Here is a 19175-nt window from a genome sequence, read left to right on the forward strand (position 1 = left end):
CTTCAAGCATGAGGACAGAGCTATATGGAACCAGAAACTGAAAGAATTTTTTATCAAAAAAGGGTTTGGAACAAACATCGGGGTTTTCCCCATGTTTTCAACGGGAGGTCAATAACCCCCTTTTTAAAGGTTTTTGAGATTTTTTAAGGGGTCGGCCCGGGGGGGCCCCAAAACGGTAACAAATCATTATAAATAAAATTTTCAAAAAGGGGAAGTTTTTTTCAAACACCCAAATTTAAAAAACAAATTTTTAAACAAATAACGGGCCTTTTTTACACAACACAAAGGAGCACCGACCTACCTTTTAGCCCCTTGCCCTAAACCCCTTTTGTTTTTTTTGCAACTTATTTTATGTAATAAGTTTTTTTTTTCAGAAAATTTTTATTTCGATGTAAGAATTCATACATTATATACATGTTTAAAAAAGCATGCTTTATTTTTACTAGAATGAGCTTGAAGTTGTACAAAAAGAGTTGACAAGCGAAGAAAATATTAAACATCTCCGGGCTAAAGTTTCTGAAAGGAAAAAGAAAAGGGTAACTAATTTATTATTTATTGTTGAAATTTTAATATATATATCATATGTAATTGTGATTAATAGTATTGATTATTCTTAACATGGCTATTTACAACTTAATTATTTTAAACTCTGTGAAATTATTTACCATCTTATAATTTATTGTTTGATTTTCAGTGAGTATACACATGTAGGAGACAATGTTAGTCTAGCAGATTATTTCTTATATCCTTTACTTGTATCCTCTCTATGAAAAAACAACAACAAACAAACAAACATGAAATTATCTTTAAAAAAAGAAAAAACGTTTCTCTAAACTTCCTATAGATTTGAATGAATATATGAAGTCTTGTCATTTTTATGTGTGGATAATATGATGTATTTTTTAAGCTCACCGGAGCACAAAGTGCCCAGTGATAATGTGATGTTATTAAATGTAATGGTAGTCAATAGTGCAAACAGAACAAAAATAATTGTTTGAAAGTTACAAAATGTGTAATAGGGTACTTTTTAGATCAGGATATTTCAAATTGGATTGGTCTGTGCCAGTGTAAACATTTTACTGCAATGTTTTCTTTTTTTCCATATAGTTGTATTTTAGATTTTATAATTTCAGTGTTAAGATATTAATTTATTACTGTATACAGTTCAACAACAATGACCTACCTTGTCATTAGTTGAGTGAATTAGTTTTACAGGAGATTGATTTTGTATTGACTTCGAAATATCTTGCTTGCCCGCTAATTAGCATATAACAGCTTATTACCCATTATGGGAATGCCGAGGTATTTACCGATGATTTTATGAATTTATAATTGAAATACAATGGTTTTTTTATTGTTTTCGTTTGGGCTAAACATTTTGTATTTGTAAATCACTTATCATTATTGTGTAGTGACTTTAATTGTGCATGAAGTAAGGTTATTTTGAGCCTTTTTGAGTAAAGCTCATTTCTACAACACAATGTATATTGTTATTTAGGAGAGGATAAAACAACGCAAGAAGGAATTATATGAGCAGAACGAGGAAATGATGATAGCCAGAGAACGTAAACATGCTGAAATTGATAAAGCCATGCAGCAACTAATTGAGAAACAGAAACTTGAAAAACAGGTACCTGTAATGATAAACAATATCATTATTTTAACATTTTTTTAACCCTGATTTTATGTATTAGAATTTTCTTACGTTTAAGTTTTGATTGTGTGTTTGAGGGGATCCTATGTGGAAATGATTGAATTGAGCTGCCTGCTGTATAGTGTTAGACATAAATGCTGCCCTTGCTTTCAAAAGGTTGAATTCATTACATCGTCAGACATGCAGTGTTATTGCCATGGTTACCTGTAAGTGGAAAGATCTCATCGGGGTGTATAATTGCACTGTCCAGTGTCCAAGAACCATTACTAACTTATCTTTTTACTGTAAATAGTAACAATTAATTATTTTGTATAGACTTTCTTCATAGTTTGACACAATACTTTTCTTGGCAAAGCCGTAAATAAGACCCCCTGAACTTGACCTTGACATATACTGTGAATTCACTTAATTTTGTGGGATAAGAAAAAGGTTTAGTGACAGAGTTATTAGGTAAAGAATATTAATATCTAATTTACAGGAGAAAGACATGCAGAAGGAAGCTGATGAAATTTTGAGTCAGGTCCGCAAGAAACTGACAGAAGCCAATAAATCAATCCAGGTGATCAACAGTATGGAAAAACTGCGGAAATTACGTACTGACAGACTGGAGAGACAGGGTGAGATTATATTTTGTGTATATATTTAATTATATTTTGATAATTAAATATAATAATTTATCTGCAACTATATTAAAATCATGGAACATGACTGAACAGAATGGTTTTGTTGATTTTCCGTATTATGTAGCCTGGGTTCCAGTCTCACAATTTTTTTATGTGCTTCTGTTCTCCAAATACTATATAAAACATGAACAAATATGAAATAGTGCGTATGTTATGAAAAAGCAAAAAGTATGGTATAAACTATCAACGCCTGAATCCCAGGCTACGTATAATGATAAAATCCTTATTTTTCTTTGTTGTGATGCATGTACTGGTATATAAATCATGCATCTGGTCAGCATCTCTTCAAACAAGCTCAGAATTTTCTAGACAAATCAGATGACTTTCAGAGAGTGAAATGCTTTCGAGATTGGCCATATATTTATTTATTAAAATGTTTTCCAATTCATAGGCGCACATGTATTTATATTTCATTAATTGGTTATCTCTTCAATCAAGGTGTACTGAGTATGTACGAGTCTCAAGGTCACAGCTCAACAAATAAACTAATGTTTGAGGCGAAGTTGTCCAACATGAAAGATTTACTGAACAAACAATTAGAGATATACAAGGCTGAAGAAGCTGCTCTGAAGGTAATATCAGTAAAAACTCTCTAAACTGGAACTGTTCTTGACCAGCATAAATTTCCAGTTTAGAGAGGATTTCGGATTGCGATTTTTTTCTCTCTTTTTGGCAATGAAATTCACAATGAAATCTTCATAGCATAAAAACTGTCGTAAGACCATATCTCTTTGGATAATGAAATTTTAAATAATTAAATAATTTGGACAAAGAATGACTTGAAATGTTAAGTCTATACACATGGTACACTCCTTAGGTAGTTTTTGATGACTTTTGGCGCCAGTAAGTTTAATACACTCGCCAATTGTGGGCAATTGCATCTATGACAGCATTATGCATCTTTTAGCATTTAACTTTAATTTACGTATATCTAGGCAAGCATTTTGTACTTAGATATAGACAATATGGAATATTTGATATAGGTTCACTTAGAGACTGAGCAAGAAGAAACGAGAGAAAAAGAAAGAGAAAAGACAAGACTACGGAGGATAGAGAGACAAAAACAGGAGAGGAAGAAAGAAGAAAACATTTTATTTGGCAGTCAAAGTAAGACCCAAAACTTTATATTTCAAAGTCAGTAAATAAATTAAGGATATTTAATGAGTGTAGATTTAGTACTAAATTTATTGAACGAGTTAAATAAAATCATATTATATGACCCTCTCACCAAGTTGAATAAATTTAGTATTGAATCTACATAAATATAATCTATTTATCACATGAGTGATTTTTGTTGAAATAATGTGCAATGCAACGTACAAAATATATGTTTGTATATAAGGCAAATGATGTCACATCAAAGTGATATTACACTAGTCAGGGCTGGGAATCAAAACTGCGTCGTATCCTACAAAATGTAAACAAACGCCGCCATCTTGGAACGAAAAACGTATGTTTTTGTTTATAACTTTTATTGTTGGAAATGACTGAAAACGAAGATATATGTATTAACACGCTACACTATTTTCCGCTTCGTTTGGTATATGTTGCTTGCACAACTGTTTTGTAAAACAAAAGTTATAGCGAACTTGCAACTCGAAGCGGGGCATAATTTTTATGAAAATGTGTGGATACGACGCAGTTCATATTGCTTTATCTATCGTTTTTTCCTTCAAATCAATTATATATTTGTTTCAGAGTTAACCATAAACTTCGAAATATAATTTTGCATCATTTACTAAAATTTCATTAAAAAGAAATGTTTATTTTCCAAGAAAATAATGATTTTTACGAAATGATACGACACAGTTGAAAATAAAATATGATACGACGCAGTTGTATTTTTGGCAGTCTTTTCAACAGGGATAATTTTGGCAATACATTTCTATTTTATGGAATAATCACTTGGGCTAGATAAAAAAAACCCAGATCATTTGCGGTGTATAGCAATGTTCTGTTGCTTTTGATTATTTAGAATACAATGTGTCATGTCAATTATACCATTTAATTTGAAAGTTTACATTGCGGAAGCGACTTAATTTTCAGTTAAACATGAACATGTTACCTTGTTGATCATAATATGTGAAATAATTTCTTATATTTTCCTGTATGTTCAATATTATCCCTAATTTTTTTTCGCAAAAACAATGTAGAAATCTATTTACTTGAATTCATTTTGGCTAGCTACGCTCTAAGTTAACTGTGGTTCTGCATGTTCTGGGTAATGACTGCTTTTTTGTGGTTTCTTTTCAAACTTTCACTCTACACATTAGCTTAACTAGGGGCGAGGACCTCAGGTGCGCCTTTGTGCATTATTTCAGGCAAAATGTTGTACCTGCAGAGAACCATCGACATTTTGAAACTAGCTTGATAGGTTTTCCACACGAAAGAATAAAAAGTCCCTGGTGGTTTTCGAATTCATAGCAGTTCAGTTCAAGTGATTTGAATTCAGTTAACATAAACAGCTCGGCTTCGGTCGGACACACCTGTCTGATTTGTTTTTTCAACACAATTTGTTAACGTCAGCTACAAATAAGCAGCTTTTTTTATTAACTTCTGGCGTGAAGTTTTAAGATTATAAATATTTGAATTAATTATAAAGAGAATAAAATTTAAATTTCTTATTTCGGTATGACTAGCAGAGAAATTTTCAATGTAAACAGGGGGTAATCCTCTGTGAAGTCATTTTCTGAAAACTTTTGTTTAAGTTTTCAGGCAATTCATTATCAAATAAAAATCACACTTGAGTATGAAGGTATGTTAAGATGTCATGTCTCTAGTCTGTTGAAAATTCGATACGATAATCTGACCTAAATTTTCTGTTCAATATTGTGAAAACTTAATAATTCTTCAATACTGTTGAAAGATCATGTCTGCCTATATCTGCATCAAATTTATCGGTTCATAGCGTGAAATACCTTTGCAAAACGGACACCATTTTTACAAAATAATTTTTAGTTGTATCATATGTAACTCGATTTTGAAAATTAAAGTTTTTTGACGGAGAATAATGATAATTATAAGTGCAAATGTAGAAAATACATTCCGTAGACCTTTCCTCATCGGCGATAAAGAAACGCAATACGACAAAATCAGGGGTAAAGTTCCGCGGCACTGAACATAAAATGACTAAAGGGAACGCATAACCTACTTGCAAAAATATATTGTAGCTTAACCATTTATTATATAATTTTAACAATTTAATGTTCGTTTCAAATAATAAAGCTCATCTGTTCTCATCGATTATTAAGAAAATGAAGACAATAAAATCGGCACGTAAAAGACATACGTAATAATTAACGGAATTGACGGAAATTATTGCTAATTACAAGTAACAAAGGATCGCATGCAATTTGCGCATTTCGATAGCGAGAGACCTTTTCAAAATTTGTAATTCTTTCTCTTTTGTTTTTTGTCATTCCTGATTAATACAGGGTCCAGGAGAGGTTACACTGGAATATTGAATTTTGTATCAAAAATAGTAATCACTTCCATTTCAAACTCACGGGAACAAGTTTATAAGCATGCTAAGGCAACACTAGAACACGTTGTCATATGGGTGTGCGATAACGTGTTTCAATGTATATTGCATTTGATACAGCTTTTCGGAATTTGTAGATGCTTATGATTAGTACTAAAATGCGATCGAAAAATGCAGCCTTAATAGAATTGTATTAAATTTCCATTTTTATGAAACCAATGAGTGACCTCTGCTTTTGACTTAAGTTGTAAACAAGAAATGTTGTTGGACGTTATTAGCATATACGGTTACCTAGCACATAATTAAAATACTTTAACCAATATTCAGCTTGCAATGAAAATACAACTGCGTCGTATCATATTTTATTTTCAACTGCGTCGTATCATTTCGTAAAAATAATTATTTTCTTGGAAAATAAACATCTCTTTTGAATGAAAGTTTAGTAAATGATGCAAAATTATGTTTTGAACTTAATGGTGAACTCTGAAAACGAGTATATAATTGATTTGAAGAAAAAACGATGGATAAAGCAATATGAACTGCGTCGTATCCACATATTTTCATAAAAATTCTGCCCGCTTCGATTTGCAAGTTCGCTATAACTTTTGTTTTACAAAATAGTTGTGCAAGCAACATATACCGAACGAAGCGGAAAATAGTGTAGCGTGTTAATACATATATCTTGTTTTCAGTCATTTCCAACAAAAACAGTTATAAACAAAAACATACTTTTTTCGCTCCAAGATGGCGGCGTTTGTTTACATTTTGTAGGATACGACGCAGTTTTGATTCCCAGCCCTGACTAGTGTAATATTGTTTTTATTAAATGGGGTTTATTACAATGCTGCGCTTATTTGATAAAATGACATCAGTAACCTTTTTTTCTTGCCAGTAAACAACTCAAGTGTTTCATTAGCAAGTTGACCGCCTCCGTGGTCGAGGGGTTAGAGTTGATGACTTCCAGTTACCTCTCTGGCGTGGGTTTGATCCCCGGGAGATGCTTTGGTAGTTTAGCATGGAGGAAAGTAGTCTAGTACTGGTGTAACTCTCCAGGAACGATGGTTAGAAAACTACCCGCCTATATGACTGAAATACTGTTTGGAAAAGGCGTAAAATGAAACAAACAAACAGACAAACAATTAGCAAGTTGTTTTTTGAGACATAAAAAGTTAGTTGTAATACCTAAAAAAATTACCCCATATACCAGATGGTATGGCCTTGGTTGAGCTTTGTCACTTGGCCAGCCAGCTGGTTACCTGAGAATTTTGCTGCTTAATATGGAAATCCTTCTAATATGTCCATCTTAGCATCTGTACTTTGAAATGAGCCGTGTCATGACAAAACCAACATAGTGCGTTTGCGACCAGCATGGATTGAGATCAGCCTGCGCATCCGCGCAGTCTGATCAGGATCCATGCTGTTCGCTTACAAACACTATAACAAGTAGAGAAACTGATGGCGAACAGCATGGATCCTGATCAGACTGCGGGGATGCGCAGGCTGATCTCAATCCATGCTGGTCGCAAACGCACTATGTTGGTTTTGTCATGACACGGCTCAAATATTAATAGTTACTGTCAAATATGAATTTTGGTTCTTTTTAGTGTCACTGTGGCAAATCCATTCTCAGTAGAGGATTTTATTTTGTTTATTGTTTGGCAAAGGTCTTGCGTGTTTTTGAAGAACTAGAACTGAGATGTTGAATAACCTGTGTTTTATTGATGTGAATATGACTGTACACATTGTGTCATTGACAGAAAAACTTTTAAGCTTTATTACATACCTGTGCAGCTTTTACGACTCCTGAAAAATGTGTGGCATAGCTGTGCATATACATGTATTTTGATGTGAGGGCATTAGCATTATACAAAATAAAGTTTTATATTTGTATTAATTTAACACAAACATATAGAATACTGTTTTCATGATATTACAGAAGAACCTGTACCAGGTGACCCAATATATCCATTTAGACAATACTATGATGCTGCTAACCATAGTATAGACTCCTTACTAGCTATCAGGTATGTATAAGTAACAAATATCATATGTTATCATAGAATTTGTTCATTTGCTATCACAATCGTTATAAAAAGGACAGTCACAGAGAGTTTGGCAAATGTGTTACAAAGTAATATCAAACCAGAATAATTATAAAACTAAAAGAGTAAAAATGTATAAAATTGTTATTTAATCTGGCTATTCAACCTATTTTAAATGGGTTTTAGCAGATGGACAAAATCCTACCACACGAAAACCTACCTTGTAAAATATTTGGTAGCTTGTTACAGTTTCCAATAAATACTCATTTGTCATATAGATGAACTATCTTTTGCTCTGTTGGCAGTTGGGTATGATTATAGACTTTCATAGTGAATTAGTATTTTGTATGGAAGCCAAACTACTACTTTGTTTACATTTTGTTACCTTTATGACTCATAACTGCACATTCAGTGCTATTTTCTTCAGCTGTTAAACATCTAACATGATTTAAATAAATGATGAAAACATTATGTAACACATGTTTGATATTTTCTAAATAATTATATAAATAATGATTTCTAAGGCATAATGAGCCTTTAATCACTTTCCAAAAAAAGTTCTTCTTGGTGATAACAGATATCAGGGTCTTTCAAAAATCTATTTGAAAGACCCTGCAGATATGTATATTTTTGATTATATTACTTTTGAACTTTAAATAATTTTACATGTATAAAAAATTAAAAATAATTAATTACTTGTAATTAGTTAATTTATTTATTCATGCTATTGCTATATTTGTAGGAGAGAGTGGGACAGCTTTCTCACAAGTGCAGATATTGGCTCTCGTATACCTGACACCTGGGTCATACCTGAGCAACCATCTTCAGAACTATGGGGATCAGCTCTTAAAACGTGATGAGCAGCTGACTGGAAACAATTGGAAACATGACTCTAGATAGACTGGTTAATCAAATAAGGATCTTTTGTCCAAAGTCATTAGATGTCTTAGCAGAAGGAAAAAAGAAACATGAGGGATGCTGGAAACGGAAGCAAGCTATTATGTAGTTTTAAAATGCTTATAAATTCAATGTATAGTTGAAATTTCACAATCCAGACTCTTTCTTGACATGGTAAAATGTCCAGATTATGGAGGATTACAGAAATTTTTCTTCTTTTACCATGTTAAAGAATTTCTTTGCAAAAAAAACTCAAAATCAAGTTAATGATTAAATACATACATGTAGTTTCAGTTGGACACACATGAGGACACTTATTCAGTTGGATATGTTAATAGATTACCTGAAAATTTAAGCGAAAATAAAGTTGAAAAAAAAAAATGAAAATTTGTCAATTTTCTACCGGTTTTCCAGAATTTAGTGGATATTGTTTAAAGACTTAATTTTTGTATATCGTAATGTATTGCTGATCTGGGACTATAAAATTCATCCATTTATATTAAGTAATATGGAGTATTTTGATTAAAGTGTTTGCTGGGGAAAAATGGATGTAATAACCACTGAGGCGTATGGTTGAATATTTAGTTTAAACATATTGTATTTAGCAAATTTACAAGCATGTATCATTTTACTTCTCAATATAGTAATATTGATTGGAAAACAAGCATATCTCTATTATATTAATTCCTTTCCATGATGGAGTTTCGTCTTCATTATTTCACTTAATATGGTCAGTGCATATTTTAAATTTCAATATTGATGTAAATAAGTGAATTTTCTGAAAGTATTGGTTAAATATTTAAAATTCACTTCCAGCTGTACTAAGAATGAGGAATTGTGTCCATTGTTATCCACAATTTCATTGAACAACATCTATTCCTTAACCACAGCTGTGACATTGACAAAAGCTGAACGTTTTTAAACTAATACATAAAAATTGTTGTATGTTGAAATTATGATGAAAGGAAGGAAAAACGGGTATCAAAAGGGACAGAAATATCTTGAAAGAAGGAAAATATAAAGAAATATATCCAGCAGTTATCTAAGTACAAATACATGTAATGTGATAACTAGTTACAATAATGAGTGACTTATTAATTTTAAAATTATCTGACCCAATATGGGCAGTATAAGCAGTATTTTGTTGTTGTTGTTTTTTGTTGTTTTTAGCTCACCTGTCACAAAGTGACAGGGTGAGCTTTTGTGATTGCTTTTCGTCTGGCGTCCGTCCGTCCGTCGTCCGTAAACTTTTACTTTAAATGACATCTCCTCATAAACCACTAAGCTAATTTCATCCAAACTTCACAGGAATGTTCCTTTGGTGGTCACCTTTAAAAATTGTTCAAAGAATTTAATTCCATGCAGAACTCTGGTTGCCATGGCAACCGAAAGAAAAAACTTTAAATATCTTCTTTTAAAAAACCCAAAGAGCTAGAGCTTAGATATTTGGCATGAAACATCTTCTAGTAAGTGTCTACCAAGTTTGTTCAAATAAAAGCCCTTGGGTCAAAATTGGCCCCGCCCAAGGGGGTCATTGATTTTTCCTATATACATAAAGTAAAAACTTAAAAAATTTTCTTTTAAAGAACCCATGGAGCTAGAGCTAAGATATTTAGCATGAAACATCTTCTAATAAGTGTCTACCAAGTTTGTTCAAATAAAAGCCCTGGGGTCAAAATTGGCCCCGCCCCAGGGGGTCATTGATTTTCCCTATATGCATATAGTAAAAACTTAAAAAATCTTCTTTTAAAAAACCCAAAGAGCTAGAGCTTAGATATTTGGCATGTACATCTTTTAGTAAGTGTCTACCAAGTTTGTTCAAATAAAAGCCCTGGGGTCAAAATTGGCCCGCCCCGGGGGTCATTGATTTTCCCTATATGCATATAGTAAAAACTTAAAAATTCTTCTTTTAAACAACCCAAAGATTTAGCATGAAACATCTTCTAATGGGTGTCTACAAAGTTTGTTCAAATAAAAGCCCTGGGGTCAAAATTGGCCCCGCCCGAGGGGGTGATTGATTTTCTCTATATGCATATAGTAAAAACTTAAAAAATCTTCTTTTAAAGAACCCAAAGAGCTAGAGCTAAGATATTTAGCATGAAACATCTTCTAATAAGTGTCTACCAAGTTTGTTCAATTAAAAGCCCTGGGGTCAAAATTAGCCCCGCCCCACGGGGTCATTGATTTTCCCTATATACATATAGTAAAAACTTAAAAAATCTTCTTTTAAAAAACCCAAAGAGCTAGAGCTTAGATATTTGGCATGAAACATCTTCTAATAAGTGTCTACCAAGTTTGTTCAAATAAAAGCCCTGGGTCAAAATTGGCCCCGCCCCAGGGGGTCATTGATTTTCCCTATATGCATATAGTAAAAACTTAAAAAGTCTTCTTTTAAAAAACCCATAGAGCTAGAGCTAAGATATTTAGCATGAAACATCTTCTAATAAGTGTCTACCAAGTTTGTTCAAATAAAAGCCCTGGGGTCAAAACTGGCCCCGCCCCAGGGGGTCATTGATTTTCCCAATATGCATATAGTAAAAACTTAAAAAATCTTCTTTTAAACAACCCAAAGATTTAGCATGAAACATGTTCTAATGGAAATCTACAAAGTTTGTTCAAATAAAAGCCCTGGGGTCAAAATTGGCCCCGCCCCAGGGGGTGATTGATTTTCCCTATATGCATATAGTAAAAACTTAAAAAATCTTCTTTTAAAGAACCCATAGAGCTAGAGCTAAGATATTTAGCATGAAACATCTTCTAATAAGTGTCTACCAAGTTTGTTCAAATAAAAGCCCTGGGGTCAAAATTGGCCCCGCCCCAGGGGGTCATTGATTTTCCCTATATGCATATAGTATAAAAACTTCAAAAATCTTCTTTTAAAGAACCCAAAGAGCTAGAGCTATGATATTTAGCATGAAACATGTGCTAATGGGTGTCTACAAAGTTTGTTCAAATAAAAGCCCTGGGGTCAAATTGGCCCGCCCCCGGGGGTCATTGATTTTCCTTATATGTGTATAGCAAAAACTTAAAAAATCTTCTTTGAAAAAAACCCAAATAGCTAGAGTTTAGATTTTAATCATGAAACATCTTCTAGTGAGTGTCTACAAAGTTTGTTCAAATAAAAGCCCTGGGGTCAAAATTGGCCCGGCCCTGGGGTCATTGATTTTCCTTATATGTGTAAAGAAAAAACTTAAAAATCTTCTTTGAAAAAACCCAAATAGCTAGAGTTTAGATATTAAGCATGAAACATCTTCTGGTAAGTGTCTACAAAGTTTGTTCAAATAACAGCCCTGGGGCTAAAACTGGCCCCGCCCCAGAGGTGTCATTGTTTTTAACTATATGTGTATAGTAAAAATTTAAAAAAACTTCTTTTAAAAAACCCAATAAGCTACAGGTTAGATTGTAGGAAACATCTTTTTTGTGGGTGTCTACCAAGTTTGTTCAAATAAAAGCCCTTGGGTTAAAATTGGCCCTGCCAAAGGGGGGGGGGGGGGGTCATTGTTTTTCATTATATGTGTGTAGTAAAAACTTAACATCATGAAACATCTTCTAATGAGTGTCTTCCAAGTTTGTTCAAATAAAAGCCCTGGGGTTTAAACTAGCCCGTTCCGGGGGTCTAAATACAGGTGAGCGACCTCAGGGCCATCATGGCCCTTTTGTTTTTTGTTGTTTTTTTTGGGGGGGGGGAGGGGGTATTTTTGTTGTTTGGGTTTAAAGTTGAACTAATACAGTGTACAACAAACATGTACGGCGACTTTCTGTCTTTACTGGTAGTGGAAGACAGGTGCCCTTCCGTGCATTTTTTCAGGCACAAAGGGGCACCTGAGTAGAACCAGGACCTCCTGTAAGCTAAAGCAGTACAGTGTATTTAAAACTTTATGAATGGATTTGTAGAAATAACCTTTAGATGGAGGAATATTATTTTTAATCATAAGAAAAAAAATGTGATATGAATACTACCATTTTTGAATTCAAGCCACTATTTCACCCTTTGATGTATCCTTGTTGCTTTGGAGAGCGCCGCGCCGCATGAGCTTAACATTTACCTGTAGGACAGTATATGAAAAAAATCTATAATTTCTTGCATTGTTGCTACAATTTTGTCCTGGAGTAATGAAACACATGAATTAAACCTGCTAGTGGTTCTTTTTACTCAGCTATTATATTCGTATGCAAGCTGTCAACTGCAGTATGCAGTGCAATGAAATGGATCGAAGTGTCTGGTAGTCACAAGACTTGATGTATCATACAAGGAACCCTTATGCCTGAGGGGTTGCCTTTACGGGTCGAGGCATCAGAACTGCAGCCATCGTTAAAGCCTGCGTGATCGTAAGAGGCTAGCTCTAGAGGGTGAGGTAGTTTTGGCCCCTCGTGTTGCTTTAAGCTTTTAACACCGAGATCGGCCAAAATCATCTTTTCTCCTAAACTGTGTTGGTGCGGCATTTCCCCTGGCCCCCCTTCCTCCCACAAAAAAGCAAAGGCAAGAAGACTATTAGGAATGTTGATCTAGAAATGCAACAACAACAACAATACTTAGCATCCGGCCCAAATTACAACGAATTTTTGATATATATATATTTTTTATGTATCATGATCTTGAGTCGTCATGGGTTAATTTCCTTGTAAAAAGCGAGATAACCACTAAATATAAATTAATTATTATCGTACTTAGTTACGTCCATTTGTCTTGTGACTCGTTAAAAACCGCGTAAAGTAAATTTGAATACATAGAAGTCAATACATGTAATATATTTCCTCTAGATGAAAACTAGTGAATATCTTTAAAATTCAAAATCAAAGTTTTTGAAAATCAAAATTTAAAAACATTAAAAACTATGAACCAGGTTAACTAATGTCTGTTTGTACTTATACCTGGTCAAGTAAGCAGTGGAGATATCCTACAGAGCTACCTGAACAATAGCATACGTGAGCAGCTGTCTGGAATCCATTTTTTTGTAAAACGTTGAGGTCTGACAACTGAACTGTATATCACCAAATACAATGCACTGTCTTACTGTACGAGTCTTGTGATGTTGTGTTACATCTTTCATGACTGTTGACAATAAAAACCAAGTTTAATCATTTTTACATGAAGTTGTCCAGTTAAGTCTGTAAAAGGTCATACTAAACGTTGTCAAGGTAAATGACGGTAACTACAGATCAATTTCCTCGTCAAGATTGCATGATGATGTGTGATGTGAGCGTTGTACAGGACAAACAGTACACTGCAGAAAAAAATTGAAGACTTGCGCTGGTTTACTGACCAATTTGAGAATAAATATTCCTAAAGCGCGCATTGTTTGAGACCAGAATCAACAAGTAAATTAGACCAGGATGAATAGGTAGCACTGTGTACGTAAATTAAGTATAGTATCCCTAAAGTAAGAGGGACATGTAATGGCGAATGTTTAGAATGACATTTCATTATCAGAATTTTACCTACTGCAAAAATAATTCAGTACACTTATTAAGGGCAACCTTCACAATCGAAGGGGTAAGTGCAAGATGGTACTAACGTTTATTTAACATTATATTGAGAAAAAGGGAATTCGGTTTATGAAATTTTAGATTTTAATTGAATATATTTTAAAATTAATTCATTAATAAGGATGTTATCAATAAAAAAACCATTTGAAAACATAAAGTTGTACGTTTTTACACAAATAATTTTAACCATGTTATTTAGTAGAAAAGTTATATTTATCAAATGTGCTATATATGCAAAAACGGTTCAAAATCCTATGGAGTTAGGGGGACCTTTGAGGGGGGGGGCTTTTGAAAAAACAATAGAATAAAGTTTTTTGAGCTTAAAATTTATATATCTTTCAAGTTTTCAATTCAAAATTCAAAGGTTATCATATAACTCTTAATTGTATTTGCAGATTAATGTTAAGCTTAAAAAACTTAAGGCGTATCAAACAAATCATCAATTGTATAGTTTGCATTTGTTACACATTAATTCTTTAGTTGATAAAGTGATGAATATTTGATTGATGGTTAATTAATTGATTAATTGACTGACTACAGGGAACAAAACAATATGAGTTTTAAACATATATTATTTCATAGAAGAAAGCACAATTTTAACAATTCAAACCAGTTCAAGTATAAAGGATTTACAAATAAAAGTTTTTGCTTTTCAATAAAATAAATCCGAATATATATATAATGTGCTAATTGCAAAACACGGATATCTTCAAAAATAATTGTGTAAAGAACTGTAACAGACAATTTTCATTAGACTGCATTAAAATAAACCAAAATTACAAATATTATAAAATACATAAGCTTTAGCTTTATAGCTTTAATAATATGTATACAATCTATGAACTCGAAAAATAAAACAAAAGTTACCAGAACATGCCTTTGTCGCTAAAATGTAATTAAGCATCCTAAATGCTCAATTGTAAACATTTCCTCTTAAACAATCAATTTTATGGTGATATGCATGTACAGAAAATCTCTAAACAATATCTTTAAGACTTAACTGTCTTCATGAAAAATATGAAAAAGTGTATATGTGCAACAGACTAATATATAATAGCTATGATGACAGTAATATGAGTAAACAGGTAGGGACAGTAGTTTTCGTATGTAACAATTTGTCTAAAAATTAGCAAGTAAGATTTTTTTTCTAGATAAATAAAGTATCTTCGTATATAAAAGCAAATTGGTAAATTTAAATCTAACAGGACATATTGAAATCATTACACTGCTGAAGAAAGTAATTTCTACAACTTTTTCTATCAATGGCCTTGGCGCACGGGAAGCACGACTTTTATTCATAAATTATACTAAGTAGCGTGGCCAAGACTTAAGACCTGTCGGCCGTAACAAAGCAACGGTGTGGTCGAAAAATCGAAGTACAAACAAAAGTGCTCGCGTACTACTCAGTATGGAAAATAATAAATCCTAGAAAATATTCATATTGATTCGGGCTTGTGGGATTGTTTCGATCTAACGAGAGGTAAGCAAGACAAGAGGTCTTAAGGTATTTATGGATATCAAAATATAGGACTACACTTTTATCGATTGCTAATTTGATTTTATCACATCTTATAACTAGCTAATGGAGAAATATAACAAATACGCGTGTACATGTAATCATATTTTAAAACAAAACATCGTTGCAATTTAAACAATACAAGAATAATGTGTTTTTCAACTCGGCAATGGGACATTGATGTATTATGAACAATGTTTTGAAGAAACTGTTGTGTAATTGGTGACAACATAAAAATTGTTATAAATAACATGCCTAAGGCCCCTTAAAGTTTGGTGGAAGCGGCTGGTGCTTAACGGACCGAGTCCGATATTGCAAAGGTGTCTAGTGGTTGACAAGTCGTGTTGTTGTTTACCTTATTTTTTTTTCGCAAAAAATTACGACCTTATAAGCATGATAAAAACATGAATACGTCAATGTTTTTCACTTTTACTAAACAAATAATAGTTCCGATGATTACGGGGGTTTTTAGTGCAACTCTTTCTTGGAATGTTTCGATGTTTTTCAAAACAACAAATAACGCATTTATACCAAATATTTCAACTACAGCAACGTTACCATGATATGCACGAGAAATGCAAGCACGAGATTTTTGCGCAAGTGTCCTTTCTGCATTTAATTTCTTATTTTGTACGCAAATATATATAGCATGTATTCTTTTATTTTTAGATAAGTGTTTACAGTACCAAAACAACCGTACATAAGATTTTTTTAATTATTGTAAGTATCTTGCAAAATGTCATATTTTATTTATATAGTGGCCAATTAGAAATTCGTTAAAGTATATAAACTTATAGGCCTATACTAATTTGCATGTTTAGCTGCACTTTTCGAAAAAGATGGAGATGTTGTTATGACACACTCGTGGGCTACGGTGTCTGCTTTGGTTAACCCTTTTTGTTAAGTTTTCGTTTTTAGTCATCAACTCCAATACTAACAAAGGTTTAATATTGAAACTTCTTGTATTGGTGCACCTTGAGGAGTTCTACTTTTCGCACCAATTTTAAGGCCAAGGTCATTGTGACCAGAAATAAGTATTACGTTTAAGTCTATTTTCTCAGAAACTACTAAAGCTGTTTAATGTTAACTTGGTATACTTGAGATGGGCAGATAATCCTTGGATTATATATGCAAAATTACCCCCCTTTTTCGTTGACAGATTTTTTTTGCACTGGTTAATTTTTGTAAAGGTTAATTGCCCACAATTTGCTTCATTGCCATGTCTGTAAAATTATCGCCGAGTTATATTTTGTAGTTTTCTAAAACAACAACAACAACAACAACAACAACAACAACAATAACAACAAATCACGTATATAGACTTAATTCTCACTTGAAATAGTTGTTAACTATTATAAGGGCAAGTAATCCTGACAAAGCAGTTTTCAGAATTCTCAAAAACTGTTCTAGATCTATTTGTTGACTGTTAAGGCAGGTTAAACTAGTCTGCTAAGCATGTTTTGCAGAATTAAATCTTGCTTTTTTGTCATAAGACCAGCCTACATAGATCAATTCATATTTCTTATATCAAAAACATTATTTACTATGTTCTTCTGTTCCAAGCAAATGACGTCATTGCATGCTTTATTACTACAGTAGAACTTTACGTCATTTTGAACTAAGCGGAATGAACAGTGTGACAGTGAAGGTAGGTAACCAGGCTGTACATAATTTTTTCCTATCATTTCTATCTAGAATACTGAAATATGCATTTATAGTGATTTTCGATCATAAATGTTAAGTAGAATATACGCGATTATCATTTATGTTGATTTAAGTCGATCGGTTTTTGTAGAATCTACAACAGATTAACGCGACGACTACTGTATGGAACGGCAAATCTGCAAAATTTGAGCCGTGTCACGACAAAACCAACATAATGGGTTTGCGACCACCATGGATCCAGATCAGCCTGCGCATCCGCGCAGTCTGATCAGGATCCATGCTGTTCGCTATCAGTTTCTCTACTTGTTATAGGGTCTGTAAGCGAACAGCATGGATCATGATCAGACTGCGCGGATGCGCAGGCTGGTCTGGATCCATTCTGGTCGCAAACCCATTATGTTGGTTTTGTCGTGACACGGCTCAAATACTGAGTATACTACAGTACTGTTCTCAGTAGGGACTGTACAACTCAAAATTAAAAATTAGATGTCGACGGAAAATAACACATTTGCTGTTCAAGATTATATCAGAACAATTACACAAAAGACTGAAAATAAATAATGACCGAAAAACTAAAATTTGAATAAGATCATTGCTTTTAACACAGGTGCGGTTGCATTGTGTATTCAATTCTAGTTAAGACAAAATTTGAAGCAAAATGTTGTCAGAAACTCATTTTGATGTTACTTAAGAAAACATTGTACTATTTACGGAAACTTAGGTAAGGAAATGGTCGTAATCAAGTAAAGGTCGGGCTTTTATTTGAACAAACTTGGTAGACACCCATTAGAAGATGTTTCATGATAATATATTAGCTCTAGCTCTTTGGGTTTTTTAGAAGAAGATATTTAAAGTTTTTTCTTTTGGTTGCCATGGCAACCAGAGTTCTGCATGGAATTAAATTCTTTGAACAATTTTCAAAGGTGACCACCAAACCTGTGAAGTTTGGATTAAATTGGCTTAGTGGTTTATGAGGAGATGTCCTTTAAAGTAAAAGTTTACGGACGACGGACGACGGACGGACGCCGGACGAAAAGCGATCACAAAAGCTCAGCCTGTCACAAAGTGATAGATGAGCTAAAAATCATCAAAGGCGAAAACGAGCTCATTCGTTATAGGTAAACAAACAAACATACTAGTAGATTATTGTCGGTTTGAGGCAATATAACAATAATGTTTTTAAACGTAAGGTATATATAATTTATATCGACCGACCTTGTTTTTCCAATATATATAGATATATACGACCCTCCAGATGTTGTTTGTCAATAATATATAAACTATATATTTACATTTATATTCTTTTCTTTACAGACGTTTTAAACTGATATCAATGCTTATTTATAGCACAGCAAATTGTATATTAAATGGTAAATGTGTATAATATTTATAGTTTGTAATGGTTAAATGATTACATAAGATATAATATCCGTGTTTGTCATATGGAGTACATAAAGCAACAAACTTTATAAATATTGATTTTTATCACAATGTCCGTTCTTGCTTTAACACGTGTGCATATATAATTAAATACATGTATTTTGGATTTATATTTCTTGCTTTAACACGTGTGCACATATACATGTAGTTAAATATTTTGGATTTATATGTTGTTTTCCCAGGATAACAAAGTTAAAAGGAAACCGGGTATGGCAGCACAAGCATCCAGGCTGTACACAATTATCGCCATTGGGCTGTTCGCTGTTCTATCAGTGGCAGTGGCATTAACGGCGATCACTGTCACACGAAA

The 19175-nt window shown here is 33.1% G+C and overlaps 1 protein-coding gene across 2 annotated transcripts; it reads left to right on the forward strand.

Moving 5' to 3' along the window:
• The first annotated feature begins 415 nt into the window (after positions 1-415).
• LOC132726474 (programmed cell death protein 7-like) lies at positions 416-9001 on the forward strand. Of its 2 annotated transcripts, none has more exons than XM_060711793.1 (7): positions 416-536; positions 1499-1630; positions 2133-2271; positions 2776-2909; positions 3321-3444; positions 7755-7842; positions 8603-9001. In XM_060711793.1, the coding sequence occupies exons 2-7, from the start codon at positions 1547-1549 to the stop codon at positions 8715-8717; spliced, it is 684 nt and encodes a 227-aa protein (XP_060567776.1). In that variant the 5' UTR covers positions 416-536; positions 1499-1546; the 3' UTR covers positions 8718-9001. The 2 variants fall into 2 exon arrangements, with proteins under 2 accessions (XP_060567776.1, XP_060567784.1); XM_060711801.1 differs by having other exon boundaries at positions 416-533; positions 1497-1630.
• The last annotated feature ends 10174 nt before the right edge of the window (positions 9002-19175 follow it).

This window comes from Ruditapes philippinarum, unplaced genomic scaffold (genome assembly GCF_026571515.1).
Source record: "Ruditapes philippinarum isolate M1 unplaced genomic scaffold, ASM2657151v2 ctg21694_1_1_1_1, whole genome shotgun sequence".
In the NCBI taxonomy this organism is placed as follows: domain Eukaryota; kingdom Metazoa; phylum Mollusca; class Bivalvia; order Venerida; family Veneridae; genus Ruditapes; species Ruditapes philippinarum.